This window comes from Solanum pennellii, chromosome 1, assembly GCF_001406875.1.
Source record: "Solanum pennellii chromosome 1, SPENNV200".
NCBI lineage: Eukaryota > Viridiplantae > Streptophyta > Magnoliopsida > Solanales > Solanaceae > Solanum > Solanum pennellii.
The window spans coordinates 964,416-987,494 of NC_028637.1; the positions used below are offsets into that span (position 1 = coordinate 964,416).

The following is a 23,079-nucleotide window of genomic DNA, read 5'->3' on the forward strand; positions in this document are numbered from 1 at the left end:
AATATGACAGTTAAAATTAGACAGAGGAAATAATAAGAAAATTAGAAATGATGTAAAAATTATTAATTGATTACGTAAAATAGACAATTAGTGTTGAACATTCCAAAATAGTATACTAAACAACTGGGTGTTGGACGGAGAGAGTACTTTTCTATACTTTTATATTGCATCGCTCTTGAAAGAGATTGGATTATTCTTTATTACGACATTATAAATTATTCACTAAATCTTTCGTATTCTTTTTCAATTGTTTTAGGATATTTATTTAGTGGTTGAGATATTTTGATCATCTCATCATAATTTATAATTAATTTTTATAATGGTTATGACACTATTTTTATCCTCAGGGATTCGAGCTATGAAATAAAAATTTTAATGCCGAATCACTTAATTTATAATTTTTTTTTATATAATTTAAAATTAATCAGATTAATGAGTTTTGAATATCAAACTGTTATAAAAATAAAATAATTTTCACAAATATGCTATTTTCATTTCACTATTTAATTTTTTACCTCATTTTAAATAAGCTATATATAAGTCTAAGACCTTAAAGAATATATAAAAATATATTTTAAAAATCGATCTAATTCTATCTCTTTTCATTCCGTTTGAAGAAGGAAAGAATGGTCAAAGAATTGATTTTTCTTTCTATTATTGAATCTCATTTTGATTAGTCAAATGTGATATTCTAAATCCTCATTATTACTAATAGAACTCAAATTCCAAATGGTCTCTGTTTTGAATAAGTCTAGATCTATTATTTTTCTTTTCATTGATTTAATTCTGATATCGAAATTTAGATTAAAAATTTTTAAAAAATACAATAATTTAAATTATAAGATATAAGACTAGTTCAGATTCAATAGAATTAAATTTCATTGTAATTTTATATGAAATAACACATATCTATATCGATATTATAGATTTATATATAGATACTTATACTTTATTTTATTGTAAAAAATAGCTTTATAGCTATTGATATTTTGTCCATCTTAGTCTATTTAGTTCATTTAACACACAAATATCTCTAATCAAGTTTATTAATTAAAATATTTTTAAAACATAAATTTCGATTCAAATATTAAACACAGAAATTAAAAATGAAAAACAATAAAAAGTTTTTATTTCTTATTATGATCTGACGAGTAAAATCAGGTGAGTAGTAAATTCCCTACCTACTTTCTCTTAAATGAAACAATTTTTTCTGTCTTTTTCCACATTATTTTTACAAATTTAGAAAGGCTTAATTAATGCATGAATTTTTTATTTTTTCAAATCATTGTAATCTACGAGGTAAAGTGAAAATGACGTATGTTGAAAGTGAAATAATAAAATGTTATTTATAAAACTTTATCTTTCTAACCTCCACTTAAAAAGTTAATACAGTATACTTTTCTAGAAAAAATAAATTATTATTTTTTAAACTAAATCGAACATAAAAAGTATTATAATAAATCGAGGATAATATGAGCTAAAGAAAGTAGCTTACTTACTCTCGTGGACTAATTATACTTAAATCTTTTTTTTTTTAAAGAAAATGTGCTATACCTATTTATTTATTACAAAAGCTCTAGTGTCTTCTTGTTTATTTATTTGAATATTAAAGTTGGATTATTATTTTTTTATTTCAAGAATCCAAGTGCATGCCATTTCGAGAATATCCATTGGTTGAGATTAATAAATAATTAAAATCAATCTTTGGTTCATAATAATGGCTCTTTTTTCTCATTAATAGTTGTTTGACATTTTCATTTCTCTAATCTATAACTTAGACAAACAATGATAATGCCACTATAAAAGAAAATAAATAACCAAATGGAAATACCTATTATTATTTTCAGTTTCAACTGTTCAAATTCATTTTTAATTTGTACAAAAGTTTAGATGATGACTTATTTATCAATTTAAACGATCCAAGTTCAAAAGAAAATAAATAACCCCAAGAGATAAAAATCGAAACAAGGATTGTCAAAATTAATCAAAAGTGCAACGTCCTAATGCAATCCATCAAACGATATACACAAGGCTTACAACTACATTGGTCAAAGTTAGGGAGACTGTTTCCGAAAAAACTGAATATACTCATTTAGTTCAACGATCATTCAATATATATATATATATGTATATATATATATATATATATACACACACACACTAACAAATGATGTATAGCTTTTCTTACCTTCATCTGTTATCGCTACGCGGGGAGAATCAAGTTCAAACCATCATGTAATGTCCTGTGGACATACACAGATGCTAAAAGGTTCAGTAGCAACAGAAACCAACAATTTTAGATCAAATTGTAGAGAAGTCAATACCCCATAGAGTATTGGTATCCCGATCTATGTTGTGCTCGGACTCTTCAAAAGTGTCATTGGATGCACGTCAAATCCTTCAAAAACAGTGCAATATTGGAGGATCGGACACAGGTAAAGCAACATTTTTGAAGAGTCTACGTTACTTGGGTCACAATAACTAAGAGATCAAAAAGTAAAGAAGTCTATCCAAACATACAATAGTGTTGTCAAAATGCCGAGCACCATAAGATAGAATAGAACAAAAACTTAAGCTACTGGTAATGCCATGAACGAACTCATTCACAATCACATACCGTAGTCTCCATGTCGTCTATAAGGAGAGCTACTGGATTGGGATGATCGGATTGTCCTCGTATGGAAGTCCAAAAGATCATCCAAACTATAAAGCGACATAATTGGAGTCGGAAATAAGTAACATAACTGATGTTCATAAACCATAATTATGTCAAGGTTACATTTAACTGTGACAAGCAGATCAAAAATCTCTTCAACAAGGGAGCTATAACAAAGTCTCTCGCCAAATTTTTAAATAAGAAGCAAAAATCATACTGGGAGGAGCTTCTAATCAAACAGACTGAAACCCATATCATCATCACTTTCTTCCTTGGGCTCTTCCTGTTCGTCATTACAACAAAAGTAAACAAAAGTTCAGAAGTTTGCAATGAAAATGAACTACTTCTATTCTAACAGACTGAATCACATGTCGTCGTTACTCTCCCTCCAATCAAACTGACTGAATCACATGTCGTCATTACTCTCCCTCCACTCTCACCGTAAAAGGGTTCTAACTCTAATTTGTGATTATGTATAATAACTGTTTAGCAAACATACAAGGTTGGGTCAGAAACTACTCAGCTCTACCAAACACATAACCTAAGCCTGCATTACGACTCTGCTCTCACCGGCTCAAAGTAAAAAGATAAAACTTCAAAAACATTTATAAACTTCATGATTGAGGAGATCCTACAAACAAATCTAACATAATTCAAGAACTCTCAATTAAGGAGGGAGATTCCACCAAATAATCATAATTACTTTCTTATACCAACCCCAAATCATAACACCTTAATAATAAGTTCAACATCCAAAACATATCTTAGGAATACACAATTCATCATCAAAAGATTCAACCATGTATTCAAAATAACCTTTCATCAATAACATCTCTGCCAAAACTTTTGACTCCACACCATTTTTTGTAAATTATTTATCCATTTTGTTCTCATTAAGAGTAAATGATATCCAAAAACACGACTCTTAAGAAGATTTCAGGATATGCCCATCAAAATCACTTTTTTCAACAACAATTATTCCCTTCCCTTCCATAGTTATAGAAGTAAAGTAAGAAATATTTCTTCTCACCTTCTTTTCCTCAGCAGCAGGGGCAGCAGCTGCGGCACCACCAGCAGCACCACCAGTGGGGGCAGCAACAGCGACTGCACCACCACCACCACCAGCACCGACATTCATGATGAGATCACCAAGGTTTCTCTTCTCAGCAAGCTTAGCAAACAGGAGAGGCCAGTATGGCTCCACTGCCACATTAGCTGTATTAACTAAAGTTGAAATTTTCTCTGCCTAATACACATCAAACACAAACAGATTCAATCAATACAACGTTGAAGCCCTATAATTAAACATATTACACATTAAACACAATCAAAATATTAGAACACATGAAAAAACTCAATTGGAAATATTACACCAAAAGCATAATTGAAGAAAAATCAATAGGATTTTTGAAAATATTACACACCTATAACAAAATTACCAATACAACAAAAATGTCAAAAACACTAGAATTAGAATAAATAGGGCAAGAGAATCTTACAGTGATTGGAATGTCCTCATCATGGAGGATCAAGGCAGCATAAGTGCAAGCAACTTCTCCGCACGACATATTGATCAACTAACCTGTTATAAACATCCAAAAAAAATGAAAATGCTCAATCACATTGAAAATGGAAAAACATAACTGAAAATACTAATAAATGCTCAATCACATGGAAATGTTCAAACACACACAATGATGAAATAAACTGATAAAAATGCTGAAAACTACATGAGAAAGCTTAATAACATTCAAAAATGGTGGAAGTCACATGGAAAAGCACAAAAATAGCTAATGGACGATGAAAACCACACGGAAATGTTCAAACAATATGAGTAAGCTCAATCACTTCTAAAATGGTGAAAATTACATGAAATTGCTTAATGCCGCTAAAATTGACGTAATGAACGTATAAAAATGCTAAAAAAATTGTAAAAACAATGTGTGAGCTCATTTGCATTCAAAATGCTGAAAATTACGTGAAAATGTTCAAACGCACCTAAAAATAACTAAATAAATTTCTAAAAATGCTAATAAAACTACATGAGCAAGCTTAATATCGATAAACATGGTGAAACTACATGAAAATGCTCAATCAAACTGAAAATAGCAAAAAATAAACTAATATGCTACGAGACAGTAAAAACCACATGGAAATTTCAAACGCATCCCAAAAATGACGAAACAAAATGATAAAAAAATGCTGAAAAAACTGCGAAAACTATATTCTTAAGCTTAAATTGCATTAAAAATGGAGAAAAAAAATCATTTACGTTCGAGAAGACGGCGAAGAGTGTACGGCGAGTTCGAGAGCACTTGCTGGTCTTCTCCTTAGGGTTAGGGTTTTGTAATTGTAGTAGTTATAAACTTATAACAAAAAGAAAGACTTAAATGGGCTTTAAGAAGGTTAGAAGAAGTTTGAGGCCCAATTTTATCAATGAAGCCCATTATGGCCCATGTTCAAATTTGATCAAATTCATCCACTTTTTCACTTCATAAGAAAATGAAAACGTTCGTTTGATTGGTGAACAAGTTAAATATGAATTAGGTCTAATATAAATGATTCTACTTCAAGTACGAACGGCGGGTGTGTACATACATGCACAAATTCGAGTAAAAGAAACTATATCGACCAGGGATCGACAACCGCTTTCTCACATTCCACTAGTCTAGTCCTCTACACGAATGCAACATAAATAGTCAACTCTATTATCAAAGAAATAAGGAAAGAGAAGATAATTTGGCACCAAATATTCGGAGGTGTAGAAAGAGTAGCCGCGAGAAGCGAAAAAAACTCATCAATAAACGGGGATAGCTTATGAAGATTTTTATAGAAAGACCCCTTGGTTAAATGTTTCAATTAAACATATCAACTCTTAATAAAGTGTTCCAATTAGACGTTTTTAAAACAAAACTTGACAAAAAAACCTTTTACAATTATTTTCATTCGCCTATTAAAATAGTTAAGTTAACTACATAACAATATATTATCTACTTTACTTATACGATTCAACCTCAAGAAGAAAAAAGTTTGAGGTTTTACAGGAACACAAAACATATATAACAAGTGGAGAATGACTATCTAAGAAACCATCAAAGAACAATGAAATAACTCAATTGACAAACTTGGCCTTCAAATCATCTCAAAAACTTGCAGTAAAATCTAGCACAACTTCAAAAAATACATAATTTGAGTTTATAGACATAAAATTAACTTTCAAATCCAAGAAAAATGATGACATTAAACTCATTCTGCTTGATAGCCTAAAGCTCTCAATTAAGTACTATTTCATTCCGCGTAACAAAGGAATAAACTTTGGTCTAGTAAAGTACAAAGGAATAACTTTGATCTAGTACAACAAAAAATAGTAACTGATGAGCAGAACTATTATCTCTTAACGCGTTTGTTGTTTTTAGCAGAACGATCACCTTTGTGGAATCCTCCGAAATCGTTGGTAGTGTCAGCAGTGTTCTGCTTCTTTAAACCTTTTCTACCACCAAATCCAAACTTTGAATCCTTGAATTCCCTGCTTTTCCTCTTTTTGTCGAACCCCTTACCTTTTCCACCAAATGTTGCCTTACCACCTGAACGATCTCCGGGAGATACACCAGGTCTCTTCTTATTTGATCGCTGATAGGGTTTATTCGCCTCTCCTCCATTAAATGCCAAATCTAGACCACCAGCATCTTCTTTATCGAAGCCACTTTGTTGCCTCTGCTTCCTCCACTTCTTAACGGACTCAATCTCTTGCTTCTTCTGCTTAGTTCTTTCTTTCATTTTCTGTGCTTGTACATCCTTGGCAAGTTTCTTGTTATCTCTTGCCTTCCTCCTCTCCTCGGACTCCTCAATCCTCCTCTTCTCAGCCAAGAGTCGGCCCTTAACTTTCTCCATGTGAGTGTCAGACTTCACCATTTCAGCGTAATAATCAGAGGGCCTCAGAAATGGTTCACCGGTTGACTGAAAGTTGACGTACGCTTGACGTATACCCTCCAACCCCTGTGTGTAAAACGAGTGTTCCCTCGCCAAATCATCGTTCACATCCACCTCTTCTTGCTCCTCCCTGTTGATGCTAAGCCTGTGAGTCCAATCCAAATCATCAGGCCAACTAATATCAGCCAGCCTTTCAAGCAAACCATCCTTGTTATATACAGCAGTTTTAGAAGGTTCAGACAGCTTTACGACTTGCTGATCTCCTTCTTCATCTTCCGATTCCGACTCTGTTTCTGGATCGAAATCCTCATTCTCCGGGTTCATCATAGCCAATTCATCCGCAACCATCATACACAATCACACTTTCTGATAAAAAAGAGTGAAAACATAATATTAAAGTTACTGACAAACTAGCTCAAATTACCAGTCACAAGCTCAGATAAAGGAGACTGTTGGCATCAAACATAAGACAAAGTTGATAAAAATGCTGAGAAAACTGCAAAATAGTGAAAACTACATGAAAATGCTCAATCACTTCGAAAATAGCAAAAAAAAAACGAAAATGCCAATAGACAGTAAAAAATCACATAAAAGTATTCAAACACATCCAAAAAACTGACGAAATGAACCGATAAAGATGTTGAAAAACTGAGAAAACAGTATTCATAAGCTTAATTGCAACGAAAATGCTACTAGACAATAAAAAATCACATAAAAACATTCAAACACATGCAAAACTGACGAAATAAGCCGATAAAAAAAGCTGAAAAACTGAGAAAACAATATTCATAAGCTTAATTGCAATGAAAATGCTAATAGACAGTAAAAAATCACATAAAAACATTCAAACACATCCAAAACTGACGAAATAAATCGATAAAAACGCCGAAAAACTGAGAAAACAGTATTCATCAGCTTAATTGCAACGAAAATGCTAATTGACAGTAAAAAAATCCCATAAAAATATTCAAACACATCCAAAACTGACTAAACAAATCGATAAAAACGCTGAACAAACTGAGAAAACAATGTTCATAAGCTTAATTGCATTCAAAATGCTAATAGACAGTAAAAAATCACATAAACCTATTCAAACACATCTAAAACTGACGAAATAAATCGATAAAAAAGCTGAAAAACTGAGAAAACAATATTCATAAGCTTAATTGCAACGAAAATGCTAAAATAAGTAAAAAAATAACATAAAAATAATCAAACACATCCAAAACTGACGAAATAAATCGATGAAAACGCTGAAAAACTGAGAAAACAATATTCAAAAGCTTAATTGCAACGAAAATGCTAATAGACAGTAAAAAATCACATAAAAATATTCAAACACATCCAAAACTGACGAAATAAATCGATAAAAACGCTGAAAAACTGAGAAAACAATATTCATAAGCTTAATTGCATTCAAAAATGAATGAAACTTATTTTTTCGATTTCTCACATCAAATTTGCACGGATTAATCTGTGTAAAGAAATTATCACAATACATGCAAATAGCAGTCAAATTAGCACTAAAACCAAAAAAACAATAAAATATATGTGATTTCAGTTTTCTAAATTACATCAATGAAAAACAATGGAGATTAACACAGAGAGAGAAAAAACTTACAAAAAATTGGAAGAATTCGAAAAAGTTGAGAGATCTTTTGGGGACGAAGGGTTTAGGGTAGGGTTTTAGTATTAATTGGTGGGCTGAAATTTATTGGTTTATAGTAAATGGGCTTGAAAGCCCAAATAAGACTAAAATTACGAGTCATAAACTCGATACTTTCATCGATCTCTTTTTTTGAATTTCATTATTAGATTAATAACGATTTAACATTAATATTGATACGCAACACTATCCCCTTCGCGTATACATCAAGTTCAGAAAAATAATTTATTTAAATGTATTCATTTAAATGTCGATAGTTCTGTTAATTTATTTGAATTTTATTATAAAATTGATAAAGCTTCAATACCGATGTAAATACAAAACAATACGGAATTGTGAGTATACATAAGATTGGAGAAAGAATTGGGTAATTTCAATTGTTGAAGTTGAAGATAGAATTATCATTATTTGTTTAGTTGGTAATGGCTCGATAGATTGAATATTTTGAAAAAAATATTTTGAAAAAATTTACAGCGCGAATGAAAATAATTAAAGAAAATGAGATATTTTATGTAGTTAACTTAACTACTAATATAAAACTCAAAATTTGAACCGAAAAGTGTCTAATTAGAACACTTTATTAGGAGTTGAGGTGTTCAACTGAAACACGTCTTAGTTCGGGTGTCTAAACAAAATATCCTCACAAGTTTAAAACGCTAGTTACATATTAAGCCTATGAATTATAATACGAGAGAATAATACAATGAATATACATTTATAAGTTAAGGTGACGAGATAAAAAAGAATAGATCGATGCAAAAAGCATCTTACGTCCATCCAGGGTCCCGGGAAAAATCGTACCCCAAAAAAAGTATAATCAACTCAATAGTTGTAAAATTCTTGAACAAATTGATTGCAACAATACCTATTTTTTTTTATTCCCATCCGGAGTCCATATTAGAGCTCCGGCTAACTCTGAATCGTGCTCTGTAGGCCCATTCGGGGTGGCACTCCCAACAAGATTTTCTATATATTCAGCGCGTGAACCCGAGACCTATAAACTATGGTTAAGGGTGGAACACTCCTATCAGTGCACCACCTACAGAGCTAAATATGATGCCTATAGCATAACAAAATTGATTAGATGATTGTAGGGGTGGAGATCTAACATGGAAAATACGAGTTCGACAAAATCCAACAATTTCGATCCAAACCATGTGTCGCGAAATCTACTGAATATATACATGAAATAAGTATCAGAATTCATCAACTTCAAATTCAAAACATACAAACTTCAAATCTTGAATAAGCCAAACTTCAGATCTTGAATAAGCCTCTAGATGGTAGAGAAGAACCAAACATTCGGTTTGTGTTGCATACATAAATCCTTCAGCATTTAGCTTCATTTACGTATCGAGACATTTTGGCATCGATGAACACCAACATTTGTGTATAACGAAGCTTCATTTACGAAATGAGACATTTTGGCATCGTTAGACGCCAAAACTTGTGTATAACAAAGGTAAGAACAGCGTAAAAGGGATACCGTCATCATAGCAGAAAGGGTCTTGATATGCAATAGTGCATGAACCCTGAATGCCTTTACTTCCTGCATTTCTCTGGTTTTGATGCCGCGTTTCTCTTTGCAGGGGGTAAAAATCATTGTAGAAAGGCATCAACTTATCCAGGTCCCGGAGAGGTAATAGGCGATTATTCCCACGTTCGATCTACATTCCAGTACTGGGACAAGCAAAGTACATTGCCAGATTGTAAATGCTTCCACAATTAGCAAGTTGTTGAAGTCACATCGACAGTTGATGGTTTTGCAGGTTTTTCTGCAGTAGAGTCGCTCAATTTTCTCTTCTTCTCATCACGGCGCTGCTTATTTGAGGAGCGGTCAGCAGTGGAAACAATTTTTGAAACAGTAAAGCCAGCAACTTCGAAATCATAGGATCTGTTTGGGAGTAACGCGTTACGAACAATGACATCAACACCATCATACGTCCAGACACCTAATTTAGCCTCTCCCTTTAGTCCAATGGCAAACCAACCAAGACCAGAAGCAGCAATATCAACAGAACTTGAATCCCACATATTTCCATTCACATGAAATTCCCTCTTCAACCATTTCCCTAGCTCTTCAGGTCGTCCCTCCCCAATCGGCGGCTGACAAAATGAAAATACAATATAGCATTTAATCATATCATATACATCAGCCAAACTGTCGAAGCACGAAAGTAACTAAATCAGGTTTCTACATCTACTAGGACTTTTAAAGTCAGTAGCCAACTACAGGTAGACTTGTTTACGAATATCATGAAGCGTCTGAAGAATCTGGCCCCTTCTAGCGGTCCTTTTATGAACCTAAGCCATCTAGACTATGCTTCATCAATTCTCAACCTTACAATTCTAAAGGTTAAGAACGAAAACAAATGAAAGCAGCAAAAGTATCATCATACAACTGAATGAAGGATTCAGCAGAGGTATCTGGAGAAACCACACTAGCTCAACTCAGATTCCATATATTTCGACACCTGGTGAAGTTTTAAAACACAGAATGGAAGTGATGTAATATCAAACACGCATGTTTAGGCAGATAGACCGTTCACCCAGTGCCGCTTCCCACTAAGGCTGGCCTAATAGGAGCAAGAGACTTGGAAGTAACAACCAGATTGAGACATTATTTGATCGTCGAAATGCCAATGTCAGGATAGCACTTTTTCTTGCCCCACAGTTCCAAACATAGCATCAGTTTATAGAAGCTATGAGAAACTTGAAGGATGCTCTAAGACGGTTGACGGTGTGGAGGTCGAGGATTGAAGTAGAAGGCTAGTAGTACATAGTTCTGCATCTTGTCTCTCCTGCTAGTAGTATTAGTATTATTTTACTATTTTCGTATTTTTAATTCTTAGTTTTCTATTACTACTTGTTGTCACTTATGCCTCTATTTTCTTACCATTCTGTTGCTATTACTGCTTATGACTTATGTCTTCATAAATGTTGTGTTTTTGCTTTCCTTGAGCCAAGGGTCTATCAGAAACATTCTCTCTACCTGCCACAGTAGGGGTGGTAAGGTATACGTACACTCTACCCTCCCCAAACCCGACTTGTGGGACTATATTGGGTATATTGTTGTTTCTCTACGACTGTTGACACCTCTAATTCCCGGAGTGATGATGTTCCAGTACCTAAAATTTCTATCACCAAAGAGCATTTATTGAGCCCTCACCAGTTCCAAACATAGCATCAAATTGTTTTACTTTATTGCTTTTTTCTTAAAAGTCAAGCACCGAATTCCCTACAACGCTATCATCCAACACTGCTATTCAGTGGCACAGACCATCAGCAAAACTTTCAAACTCTTTCACCCTAAGATTCAGAATTCATGACAGAAGCAAAGCCAGCTTCAAGCTATATAAGACTAAATTCAAAAAGACACAATGAATTAACCGTCTTCTGTTGACAATAATATATTTTTTCCTTTCTGCAGTTAAACTGAATTTACACCAACAGTATTGAATTACGTGCAAGAAAACAATAGGAAGTGCAATACCATAAACTTCAGACAAAAGGGATTTGTTCAAACGAAAGATTTGAAATTAGAAAGAAAGAAAGAAGAGCATCAAATTCCTAAAGCAGATAGTACCTGCAGCTGATGCCCAAAATGTTCTTCCAGCATTGTGCTGACGTTCTCTGTCCTCCCCATGTGAAGTGGAATTAGCGGAGATGCCCAAACTGTAACATACACGGAATCAACAGATAATTCTTCCACATCCAACCGCATGAGTCCACCTATATGAACTGAATGTCCAACCTGTCCACAGCAAATAATGAAATCATGAGATTTCGAAGTGGATAAAACAAACTAAACCAGAGGAATCATGTTCTTCAAGTGAAGTTTCAGCATAAGCATAGGCAGACACATCTAATGGACAATAGGTGCAATGAAATGATAAATTTGGGCTGTCTTTTCATATTTAGATCCTGTATCTAAGACTACACAAGCAACCAAAACAGTCACATCTCCACAACCATTTTATAGGTTAATAATCTAATCTCTAGTTGTATCTTTCCTGGGCATACCTTGCCATTAGATGCTCTTTTAAATGCTCTAAAGCTTCACACAAAGTTTTTGACCAGACCAAAATCTTTTTACAAAATGGAAAAAAGAAAAATACACATTCGTGAAGTAAGTTCAGATAGTTGGTTGAAACATATTAAGAAGCACTACACGGGAGAACTTGAGCCAGTATACCACCTCAAAAATGAGAAAGGAATAATGAAGTAAACTAAAGTTGCTTCCTTTCTTATCTGGTTATTATATATTAACAATCAGTGCAAGGATTGGATATGACTAAGATGAGCAAAACGAGATGGACTCGGTAAATTATCATACTTGTATGATAGTAGTTGATTACTCCGAAAACGATAAACACAGTCAACAACACTCAAAACTGAAAGTGAAATGCAATAGAAAGAAAGCTTTTGCAGTAAAACAACAAATTCATTAAGCAGCCTTGAAGAGAAACTATGAACCTTGATTCTGTATGTCCTTGGCTTCAACTCTTTACTTATATGAACTAGCTTCTGCTCATCCCTAGTCAACCTTGTCGAAATCTGATGCGGATGTAAAAGCCCTGGAGTATCAAACAACTTGGCATTCCTTGGAAGCACACCTTCTACCCTCAGTATTCCCAATGTAGTCCCCGGCACCGGTGCCTCTGTTAAATGACTTAGATTTCCACCTGAACACTTCCCTATTGCATTGATTAATGTGCTCTTTCCAGCATTTTGTGCTCCTACAGCCCAAATATGCCCTCTTGGCCCGGCCAGTCCCACTACATCATCAATCAAATTCTTCACTCCCCAATCCCTCACTGCACTAACCATATGTACACTCGTCAACTTAATCGCCCCACCCTCCCTTGCCCTTGTCCTAACCCAATGTTCAAGCCTAGTAGGTGACAATGAGCTAGGTAAAAGATCAATCTTTGTAACTACCAATACCATTCTAGGTACATTCCCTGATTTCCCCTCCTTCCACGCCCGCGAATTCTCTTCAATTGTCCTAGAAACTAACTGAGCTACTTTCCTAGGAAACGATCCATCGAAATCAGATGCATCAACCACCATCAAAACAACCGTCCTCGCCCCACTACTCGACATCAACCTCCTCCCAACAGTATGATCAAAATCAAAATCAGGCAACAAATTCTCCACACTTGGATCCTTAACCTTCCCATAATGCCTCAAACTATGACACCTAGCACAAACAACTGGCTTTTCACCTTTCAACCCTGGTTTTTCGACATTTTCTTGATTTTCATGTTCTACATCCTCATTAAGCAAACCCCTTTTCAGAGAAAACGATATCTCAGGCTCATCAACAACTGGATTCTTGTTAATGGGTGTTTTATAATTTAGTGGTTTAACACAAGGCTTGATGAAATACCCTGGTTGTTTTTGGTCAGAATCTTGCATTTTAACACCACAACCAGGGCAAACAACATCAGAAATGGATTCCTCAAAATTCCCATCTCTAGAAACTGGTAAAGATTGGATTTTTATAGGTGTAGAGAAGTTTCTGAAGCTGAACAAGAATGAAGGGACAAGGGTTTTAGCAGGGTTTTGGGTATAAACATTTTCAAGAATTGGAGGAGAAGAGTTTGGTATAGGATTTTTGTGTGTATATGCTGAGAGAGAAAGTCGAAAAATCAATTTTTTCAACTTTGATGAAGAAATTGATCTGATTATCATTGTTCTTTGATTGATTTTCTGGTAATCTAAGGTTGTTGTCAAAGAGTTTCAAGAGGCATTTGTACCCTTTTTTGAGGTTTAAGGATTTTGTTGTTCTCTTTGGGCTGTCTATCTAGCTAGGGTTCATTGAAAATTTTAATTTCGAAGACGTAAATTGGTCTATACAAGCTTTTTATGACAAGCTCGATAGATCGATCAAAGAAAGAATATAAAGGTTTCAAATTTGAGAAATTTATTAGGGAAATTCGTGTTCGACCAACTGAGTTATATTTATGAATTTTTCTTTGTGATAAAAGGGTTTCGAATTTGAAAAATTCATTAGAAAAATTTGTGCTCGAACAACTGAATTATTCTTATGAATTTTTATTTGTGATAATTTCGAAAAGGGTGTGTATTCGATATTGAAATTTAGTATTTTGAAAGAATATAATTTAATTTGAACGAATAAAATTGATTTGATTTAATTTTTTTCTTTTCTTTTTGACTTAATTATTTTTTGATTATTAGATCACATCACAAAAAATAATATGAATATAATATAGTTTAATTGAAATGATAGACGTTAATATATTTGATTTTTGAATTTTAGAATTTTGAAACAGTATCATTCAATCTGAATAAAAATAAATTTGATTTTTTTTTTAATTTCTTGATTTAGCTTAATTTTTTAGTAATTAGATCATGTCACAAAAAAAAACATGAATCTAATATAATTTAATTGAATAATGGATATTATATATATTACTAATAAGGGTGAAATACATTTTTGATCTGATGGTAAATTCTAAAATCGAACTTTTAAAGTTTATTTGAAACAAAATTTTAAAAACGAATATTTTAAATTTATACGTCTTTCACTTTTTTAAGCCACCTGAAATCAATGGTGTCCAGGATACCCAGTCAAATAAGAGAGTCGAGAAGAATACAACTATCTAATCAACATCACAATAGGAGAGACGAGAAGAATGCACCTATCTAATCAACATCACAATAAGAGAGATGAGAAGAATGCAACTATCTAATCAATATCATAATTCCGACCTTTATTGGTCGGTATGCCATAATAGCCTCCCCCACCCCCACCCCCACCCGCACAAGACAAATAAAAGATACGAGAAAAATGCAACTATCTAATCAAGATCACAATTCCGACCTTTTTTTCCCATAAAAAATGACTATTGAACACATAAAGAAACAATTTTGAGGGACTTAACTAAAGAAACAAAAGGGCAAGAGAGAATATACAGAAAGAGACTAATAACCAGATAGATTATCATATGGCTGGTCATAGAAAAGCTTAAAATGCCTCACAACTTTAGATACATGATCCACAGTTGAGCTAAACTAACAATCGATACGATCGATCCGAAAAACCAGAAACTGTATAGAACCATTTACAAAAAATTTAAGCCACCAACCAATTTAGCGATAACTAACTATACTTTCAGGGCATCCCCGCGATGAAGGAAGATGCATATATCTAGTTTACAATGGCTCTCGCCAAATACGCCCAGCTACCTTTAGCTTCAGCTCCTTCCTGTCACCACCAGAGAAGAAGAGTGCCATGCTCCTTTGAATAATCAGCCCGTCTAAACTGTCTCGGACAGTTTTATGACTATCACGGATGCTCCTCGGTACTCCCTGCCATGTTAACTTTCTGCCAAATCCACCTACTTCAAGACTATAACTAAATCTTTTCGCATCATCATCATCACCCATAAAACGAAGGAATGCCATGTATACCGGTGCCAATCCAAGATTGAAAGCCTCAAAGTGCAGGCAGAACTGGTGACCGAAACAGTTAAAGACCTATTCCAGAAAACAGCCAACAAACTATTACCAACAGCACATCATTGCAGATGGAACAATGTGAAAATCCACAAAGAAAAAGGCTCGGTTATCATGGCTAAATGCTAGATGGAAAATTAATTGGTGGGCGAATAACAAAATTATGCATGCTCTTGTCTGCCTTCACTTTCAACCAAAAAAGATAAAGCTGGCAATAAAAGTATGAACCTCCTAACAATAGCTAAAGTACAAAGACGATGATGAATAACAAAATGTTATACAACACTTCTACAATTGGATGAAGAAAAGTGCTCCGTTTCAATTATTTGCCTGGTTTTGATGTGTCACGTAGTTTAAGAAAGTAAAGAAAATTTTTGAATCTTGTCATCTTAAACTCAAAATATGTAAAATGTACCAAAATGTCCTTCAATCTTATGGCCTTAAACATGTCATGTGGAGAGTTGGAATTAAAGAGTTGGCCAAAAAGGGGAAGAGGCATTCTTTTATAAACAAACTAAAAGGAAAGTAAAACAAATTGTAACGGAGGGAGTACATAATAGTGGTTCTTTTTTTGATAAGGTAAATAGTAACAGATTTTTTCCTCAAAGTATTGAATAGGAGTCCAAGATCTAACTTTAAGAGAAAAAATTAACAGAAACAGCCATCAGTTTCTCTCCTTCCACAGAAGACAGCTTCAGAATTTTCAAAAGATTTTCTTTCAATGTTGACTTAAAAGGGTATGTGAATCTCATTGGGATTTCGCCTTTAAGTTGTTGATAAAGAAGCACAAAACACTGGACGTTTGTGCTTCTTTTCCTTGTGCAGGAAAGCTGTAAAATTACAATAACATACCCGGTGGCCGGTGTTAGCCTAAAAGTAGGATCTAGGGAGGGTAGAGTGTACACAAACCTTACTCCTACCTCGTAGAGATAGAGAGGTTATACAGTCTTACCCTGCATTGCTGCAAGAGGCTATGTCCATGGCTCAAACACGTGACCTCCCGGTCACATGGCGGCAACTTAACCAGTTACACCAAGGCTCTCCTTCACAACAAAGGAAAAAAGAAAAAAGAGAGAAAGAAAGATAGAGGACTAACCGTCAACATCCATGTAGCATTCTCAACTTCTTGAGGATTAGATTTGACATAACGATGATTGAAGGTACAGCCATCATGCATATCAACTTTGTGATCATCTTTTAAGTGTGCAACGAGGTACTGAATATCACCGGTAACAGCGCATTCAGATCCTGCATATGGGCAGTTGTATGGTCGAAATCTGCAGTTCTGCTCATGACGAAGCCTAGTATGATAAGTGAATATATCTTGACAGCCATAAATTTGGTATCGGCACGGCAATTCTAGTGACTCAGCAATTTTTTCCAGTGCTAGACATCTTATGTTTCCAAGCTCATGGCGGCAAATTGGACACACATGTACTTTTGACTTGCACTTCACGCATAATGTGTGGCCATTTGGACACTTACAAGAAAAAGATCAACAAGCTCAGTAAAAGACCAAGAATGCACAATATACTTGAAGAATAAGATCACAAACTTAACAAAAAAGAAATAGAAAAACGAAACAAAAGTTCAGTCGGCCAACATTTTTTGGAAGGCACTAATCTTTTGAAGGGATAATATCTTTTTCTTTTGATTGTGCCACAAAACCATCACACACTACTCTCGAGAAGGAAGTATGCAATGAATACTACATAAACGGTAGATAGGAAAATCATCTTTCCAACTTTCTATCCCGAAAACATACCAAAAATCTGCTATTAATGTTAAATTATATGCTCTACTGACTTCTTTGTGGCAATTCCTTTACATAGGCCATAGATCTAAGAGATGCATTGGGTATGTATGTAGCACAGTACATAAATATGTTTATCGTGTAGGAAACTAGTTGTTCTCTATCATTAACTACCAACGACAAGCATCAAATTTTCACAATTATTTTCTCTAATACAGCTTGTAGAGTTTACTGTCCATAACATGAGACATTTATCCTTCTTTGTGGTAAACCACTCACGTGTAGGTTTAATTTTTTTCCTCCAGAAAGAACAAAAATTCCTTTTGATAATGATGACGAAAGTCCGGCCCAAGACATCTTTGTGCTTTACTACCATAAAAAGAAGTGTATCAGAACCAAACTTAATTCCAAAAGTAAACTCATGAGGTGAGGATATCCTCAGACCATATAAGGAGACAACAACGCATTCCCTCAATCAATGTGGGACTTACCAAAGTGGATGTCCAGAGTGGGAAGAGTAAAATGGAGAGAACAAACAATGGAAAGCAAATAATCGGGATGGCTGAAACTTATTTCTAGTAGGTTAAGGTACTCTAGCTGTCTAGCAAATTGCAAGAACTTTTTTACTAAGAATGGGGAGAGAACTAATTCATCTCTACTGAACAGACTAACAGACATTTTCTCTCTATAGTAGCTCGAATTGATTATATTATGCTGCAACTTAATTAGATGTGACACTTGAATTTAAAAACTCATTTGAACCATTTATAGTCATTTGTCTAGAAAGAAAGCACAATGAGATATTATGGAAGCTGGACATAACTCTTATCAAAACTGAGATGATTGCATCAGCTCAAAAGCGAACTTGTAAGATGATTGCATCAGCTCAAAAGCGAACTTGTAAGATAGTACAGCAGTAAAACATTTTCTTAGAATTCAAAATTCACTATCCAATACATTCTATATAGTTTGGACAACTAAAATATGGTGCTCAATAATCGTTTGGAAAAATATCAGCATTATTATCAAAATTCAACAGCAAGTACCAAAAGCAGCTCCACCCTGTGCCACTTTGGTGAATAACAGAATGTCAAGCGATCACAAATCACTCTCATAGCAAAGCTGCCATTCCAATTTAAGAAATATTAGAATCTACCTGGTGAATTGGTGGATACATTGGATTCATACAAACAGGGCATTCAAGTAGCTCATGAACAGCACTATTAGATCCCACTCCATTCTTCCCACCAATAACAGCTGCAGCTTTTCTAAAGGGGGAGTTTTTGAACTCAGCACTTTCTGGTGCAATACCATAGTCAGAATATGCACTGCGGGAATCACCAATATCCTGGTAATTACTGCCTCCGGGAGCCATGGTATCTATATAAACTACTATGTGTTGACAACAATATATATCCTCCTCAAATCTGATCTTCTAGATCTCTTGACGGCCCTGATCCTGCCACCAAAGAAAGCACGGTCATAAATTGGAAAGATATTCATTTTCTGAATAAAAAGGGCAGAGAAATCAACCTATCAAACAGAATAAGAAAAAGATCTACATAAATGAAAAAGCAATAAGGCGTCGGAAAGGAGGTTTGTGCCACTACTAGTTAGAACACCCTGTTTTAATGCCAGTTAATGCATGCAATCTAACACCAACACGTGTATGGAAATTTCTTTGTCAAGTCTTCGATGGCTAACCAGAGTAAGTTTTTAAGAAAATATTCATTTCGCAAGCAAAATTAACAGGAGAGTTGGGAAAAGGAGAACAGCAGAAAAGAAAGTTAAACAAGTTAATGTCCCTATTATAAATAATGAGATAACTAGTCTATTGAAATTTTCGATTGTCAGCATTCAAGATTAGCGAGTTGCACACATGTCTAGAACTGGTCTTTCAATAACTAGGTCTTGTGTCAAATAATTGCTAGAAGAAGATACTTGTGTAAGATCAAAATATTATTATTCTAAAAAAGTTTGACCAAAGACTTAATTCACCAAGTAAACTTGCTATGTTGTTGCCAATAATTCACCTATCAATTTTTTTTTAAACATAACACATCTAATCCCCGAAAGCAATTACAATTGGTCCTTTGGCAACTGCAAGAAGTAGAATTAAGATATAAAAATAGTTGCACATCTGTAACTTCCCTTCAGATACTAACAAAGTCCTTGCATTGAAAATAATGCGAAGCTATGCTACTCTCAGGACAAAGCATCCAGAAAAGTCTAATTCAACCAAAGATTGGGAAAGAGTATTTGAAACGGAAACCAAGCTGCTACAACCTAGTCAAAGATTTAAAATTCCTTTATTGCTAGTACATCTTAAAACAGCAGATAATATACATAGAGGACGATTATACGGAGAACAAATCTTATCCAGAATGACACCTCATCTGCAGCTGAGTTTCATGGTATGGATTGACAACCTATCCAAGACAGCCTTTATTATTGGAAATCTAGCGACATTTTGTCCAGAATGACACCTCATCTGCAGCTGAGTTTCACGGTATGGATGGAGCAACATACTCGTGAAAATTAGTACTTTTTTGGACAATCCAAGAAAACTACTTCGTCATAAAAAATTGTCCAATTTCACATCTAAAGAGTCAAAGAAACAAATCTTCGACTAAGATTTTCAAGTGTATTATGCTGTTTATAATGGAAAAGATTATAACTTGAAAAGTTCCTAAACGTCCAAATTAATTTCAAAGTTGTTTTTAAATAAGTAAAAGTTTTTAAGAGGATTTGGCATCTGATGTTTTGCAAAGCTTATAAATGTATCTTAACTTGTAATTAAAGTTTCTAACCAAGAGCTAGATTATATTAATTGCACAGCAAAAAGAATGTCTGGTCTCATTTCAACTGTTTTATATTTTTCTTTCTGGACACTAATTATTGAAAAGAGTGCATAAACACAGTGGTATAGGATATGCAAAAACCAAGCAATGTGCTTTTATGTAGCACCAACGTAGCACTTTGGATTTGTCAATTTGAAGTCAAAGACACAGATTGAGAACGAATATCACAACCACATCCACATGGTAAAAATTTGATAGAAAGATGAAAACACATCAGGAAACTATATCTTTGGCTAAAAGATGTGTGTTGGCTAGAGAACTATCCATCACTCCCATGCAATAATCATAATTTGACAACAATTCGATCCAAAGGTAGAGACATATAAAGAATTAAAAGTGATTCTTTTCAATATACATTTAGAATTTCATTGACAACGATGGGGCGGAGGGAGAAAGAAGTTATTCAAGAGGAAAGTACTCTTGGAAATTCTCAAAAGGAAAGTAAGCTAGTAATTCTAGGGCTGACGGCAATATTAAAAGGAATGGCATTCATACAACTCCTTTATAGGCAGAGAACTTTGATTTAGACGCGTTAATAATCATGACACTCTTACAAAGAAAGTGATGTCTAATAAGTATAACGACTTAGTAAATACTTTACCTGCTCAAAAAGAAGTATAAAGACTTACTATAATTTTTTTCAATTTTCAAAAGACTCCTTAACATTTGTCAAGCAGCTCCCTTCTTCTTTTTAGGGAAGTGACTTTGATATGCTCAAAAGTTGTCTCGAGTTTCGACACTAATCTGTCATTAAAATTGTCTGCAGACACATTTGCTTAATATTTACCAGCCAAAGCCATCAAAAGCTTAAGTGCTCGTGCAGGATACCTTGGTTAACCAAACTAACTCACCGAGATGAATAAATCTAAGTTCTTCAACAAAAAATTTCTTAAGGTAAGTGTGGATAGAGAGTTTCCTCACCTGACAAGGCTATCCTAAATGTCCAGCAAAGTATCACCCAATAGGAAAAAGCATAGACAGCATAGCAACTAAGGTATCTCACTTATTTCCAAAATCACACTGAAATGTACCATATAAAAATCTTCTCAAAGAATTTTCTTACACAAGAAGCGAATGCAATGCCTACAACATCAAGAACAACTACGCTCACTCCCCTTACTGAGAAGGCATAACTTTGATTGGACAAAAATGAGAAGAAAAAGAAGAAGCAACAACAAGATACGCAGTGGGGTCTGGGGAGGGTAGTGTACGCAAACCTTAACCCTACCTTAAAGCTAGAGAGACTTTTTCCAATAGACCCTCAAACCAAAAATTCAAACCAATTTTATGACACAAAGGTTCAAACTTTATGAGCTCATAAGAACTCCCACAAACAAGAAAAGCACAAAAAGGAAAAAAAATCATCATCCATCAAAATTTGTTGATCAACAAAAATAGCAGCCAAGACTAGAACAAACATCCAAAGATCCAAACTTTGTTAATCATTTTAAGGAGAAAGAAACCTAAATCCTTGAAAACAGAACATTTCTGAGCTCTTCACCTTTTGCCAACATTCCAATTTTTCAATATCCTAGTAAAGGGCAATTCAAAACAAACTCTGACAGCTAGCTCAAAAGCAAAAAATAAAAAAGACCCAAGATGCTACACCATGTACTTTCTTCACATTTATCTTCCCTCTTTTAACATTTGATTCCTCAAATTCAAACATCACCTTCCCAGAAAGAAAAAGTAAAAACCTAAAAGCCTTCAAACCACAAAGATCATCAGCACCCTACAAACATAAACATCAAACCAAGAAAAAGATACCACAACAGAAGTCCCAAAATCTAAGGTAAAGAGGAAAAAAGAACCAATCTTATGACACAAAGTTCCAATCTTTATGAGCTAATAACAACTCCTATATACAAGAAAACCACAAAAATCATCAGCACCCTACAAACATAAACATCAAACCATGAAAAGATACCACATCAAAAGTCCCAAAATCTAAAGGGAAAGAAAAACACCCCAATTTTATGACACAAAGGTCCAATCTTTATAAGCTCATAACAACTCCCATAAACAAGAAAACCACAAAAATCATCAGCACCCCCACAAACACAATAAAACACCAAAATCTAAGGTAAAAAAGAGCAAAACCAACCAAGATAAGATTTTGTACCTAAAAGCCAGATTAACTCATCCCATTCTCAACAAAAGCAACCAATAATTGGGTCTTCCTGATAGGCTTCATCAACAACAAAAAAAGGAAAACAAAGACAAAAACCAAGAACAGAAAATGAAAGGGTCTTAACAAAAGGGTAAGAGTGGGTGGTTGAGATGCACCAAATATCCTTAAAAGCTTTCTCCTTGATTTTCGTGTCCACCAAAACAGGCTCTTGTTTTTTCAACAGTAAATCTGAGAAAACAAAACCATTTGTTTGTTTCTCCTTACAAGTATATAAATCTAAAGGGTAACAAGAGTCAAAGATTTGAAAAGGGTCACAATCAAATCATGTAAATCCTCATAATTTCATAATAATTTAAACTTATAATTGATACAACCCCCCTTATAGTTTACTGATTTTTGTGACACATACACATGTTTGTGTACAAATAGAAAAAAATTGAAAAAAATATACTAAAAAAGATTGGATTTTTTTGAAAGGCTATTGTGAATTTTGTACAACACACCATTTTTTGTGGAAATTTTGTCTTAGAGGATGACCATTAATGGTGGACTTTGAAGTCTGAAGCTGTATTGGCTTTTTCTACTGGGGGGTGGGGG

General features: G+C 34.2%; 4 protein-coding genes across 6 annotated transcripts; all 4 read right to left on the reverse strand.

Annotated features, from left to right (window-relative positions):
• Positions 1 to 2,719: 2,719 nt before the first annotated feature.
• Positions 2,720 to 5,035, reverse strand: LOC107006772 (60S acidic ribosomal protein P1-like). Its single transcript, XM_015205293.2, has 4 exons — positions 4,929 to 5,035; positions 4,156 to 4,238; positions 3,687 to 3,902; positions 2,720 to 2,939 (listed from the first exon to the last, which is right to left on the reverse strand). The coding sequence occupies exons 2-4, from the start codon at positions 4,222 to 4,224 to the stop codon at positions 2,886 to 2,888; spliced, it is 339 nt and encodes a 112-aa protein (XP_015060779.1). The 5' UTR covers positions 4,225 to 4,238; positions 4,929 to 5,035; the 3' UTR covers positions 2,720 to 2,885.
• A 752-nt stretch (positions 5,036 to 5,787) lies between these two features.
• Positions 5,788 to 8,302, reverse strand: LOC107008345 (probable rRNA-processing protein EBP2 homolog). The gene is made up of 2 exons (XM_015207342.2): positions 8,208 to 8,302; positions 5,788 to 6,952 (listed from the first exon to the last, which is right to left on the reverse strand). The coding sequence occupies exon 2, from the start codon at positions 6,935 to 6,937 to the stop codon at positions 6,044 to 6,046; it is 894 nt and encodes a 297-aa protein (XP_015062828.1). The 5' UTR covers positions 6,938 to 6,952; positions 8,208 to 8,302; the 3' UTR covers positions 5,788 to 6,043.
• Positions 8,303 to 9,375: 1,073 nt separating this feature from the next.
• On the reverse strand, positions 9,376 to 14,134 carry LOC107010543 (GTP-binding protein BRASSINAZOLE INSENSITIVE PALE GREEN 2, chloroplastic). The gene is made up of 3 exons (XM_015209833.2): positions 12,729 to 14,134; positions 11,839 to 12,006; positions 9,376 to 10,358 (listed from the first exon to the last, which is right to left on the reverse strand). The coding sequence occupies exons 1-3, from the start codon at positions 13,947 to 13,949 to the stop codon at positions 9,978 to 9,980; spliced, it is 1,770 nt and encodes a 589-aa protein (XP_015065319.1). The 5' UTR covers positions 13,950 to 14,134; the 3' UTR covers positions 9,376 to 9,977.
• Positions 14,135 to 15,191: 1,057 nt separating this feature from the next.
• On the reverse strand, positions 15,192 to 23,032 carry LOC107007831 (E3 ubiquitin-protein ligase SINAT2-like). 3 transcript variants are annotated; one of them, XM_015206630.2, is made up of 4 exons: positions 22,474 to 23,032; positions 18,647 to 18,949; positions 16,834 to 17,217; positions 15,192 to 15,758 (listed from the first exon to the last, which is right to left on the reverse strand). In XM_015206630.2, the coding sequence occupies exons 2-4, from the start codon at positions 18,863 to 18,865 to the stop codon at positions 15,435 to 15,437; spliced, it is 927 nt and encodes a 308-aa protein (XP_015062116.1). In that variant the 5' UTR covers positions 18,866 to 18,949; positions 22,474 to 23,032; the 3' UTR covers positions 15,192 to 15,434. The 3 variants fall into 3 exon arrangements, with proteins under 3 accessions (XP_015062116.1, XP_027769759.1, XP_027769758.1); XM_027913958.1 differs by having other exon boundaries at positions 22,456 to 23,032; XM_027913957.1 differs by lacking the exon at positions 22,474 to 23,032 and adding an exon at positions 19,837 to 19,987.
• Between the last annotated feature and the right edge of the window lie 47 nt (positions 23,033 to 23,079).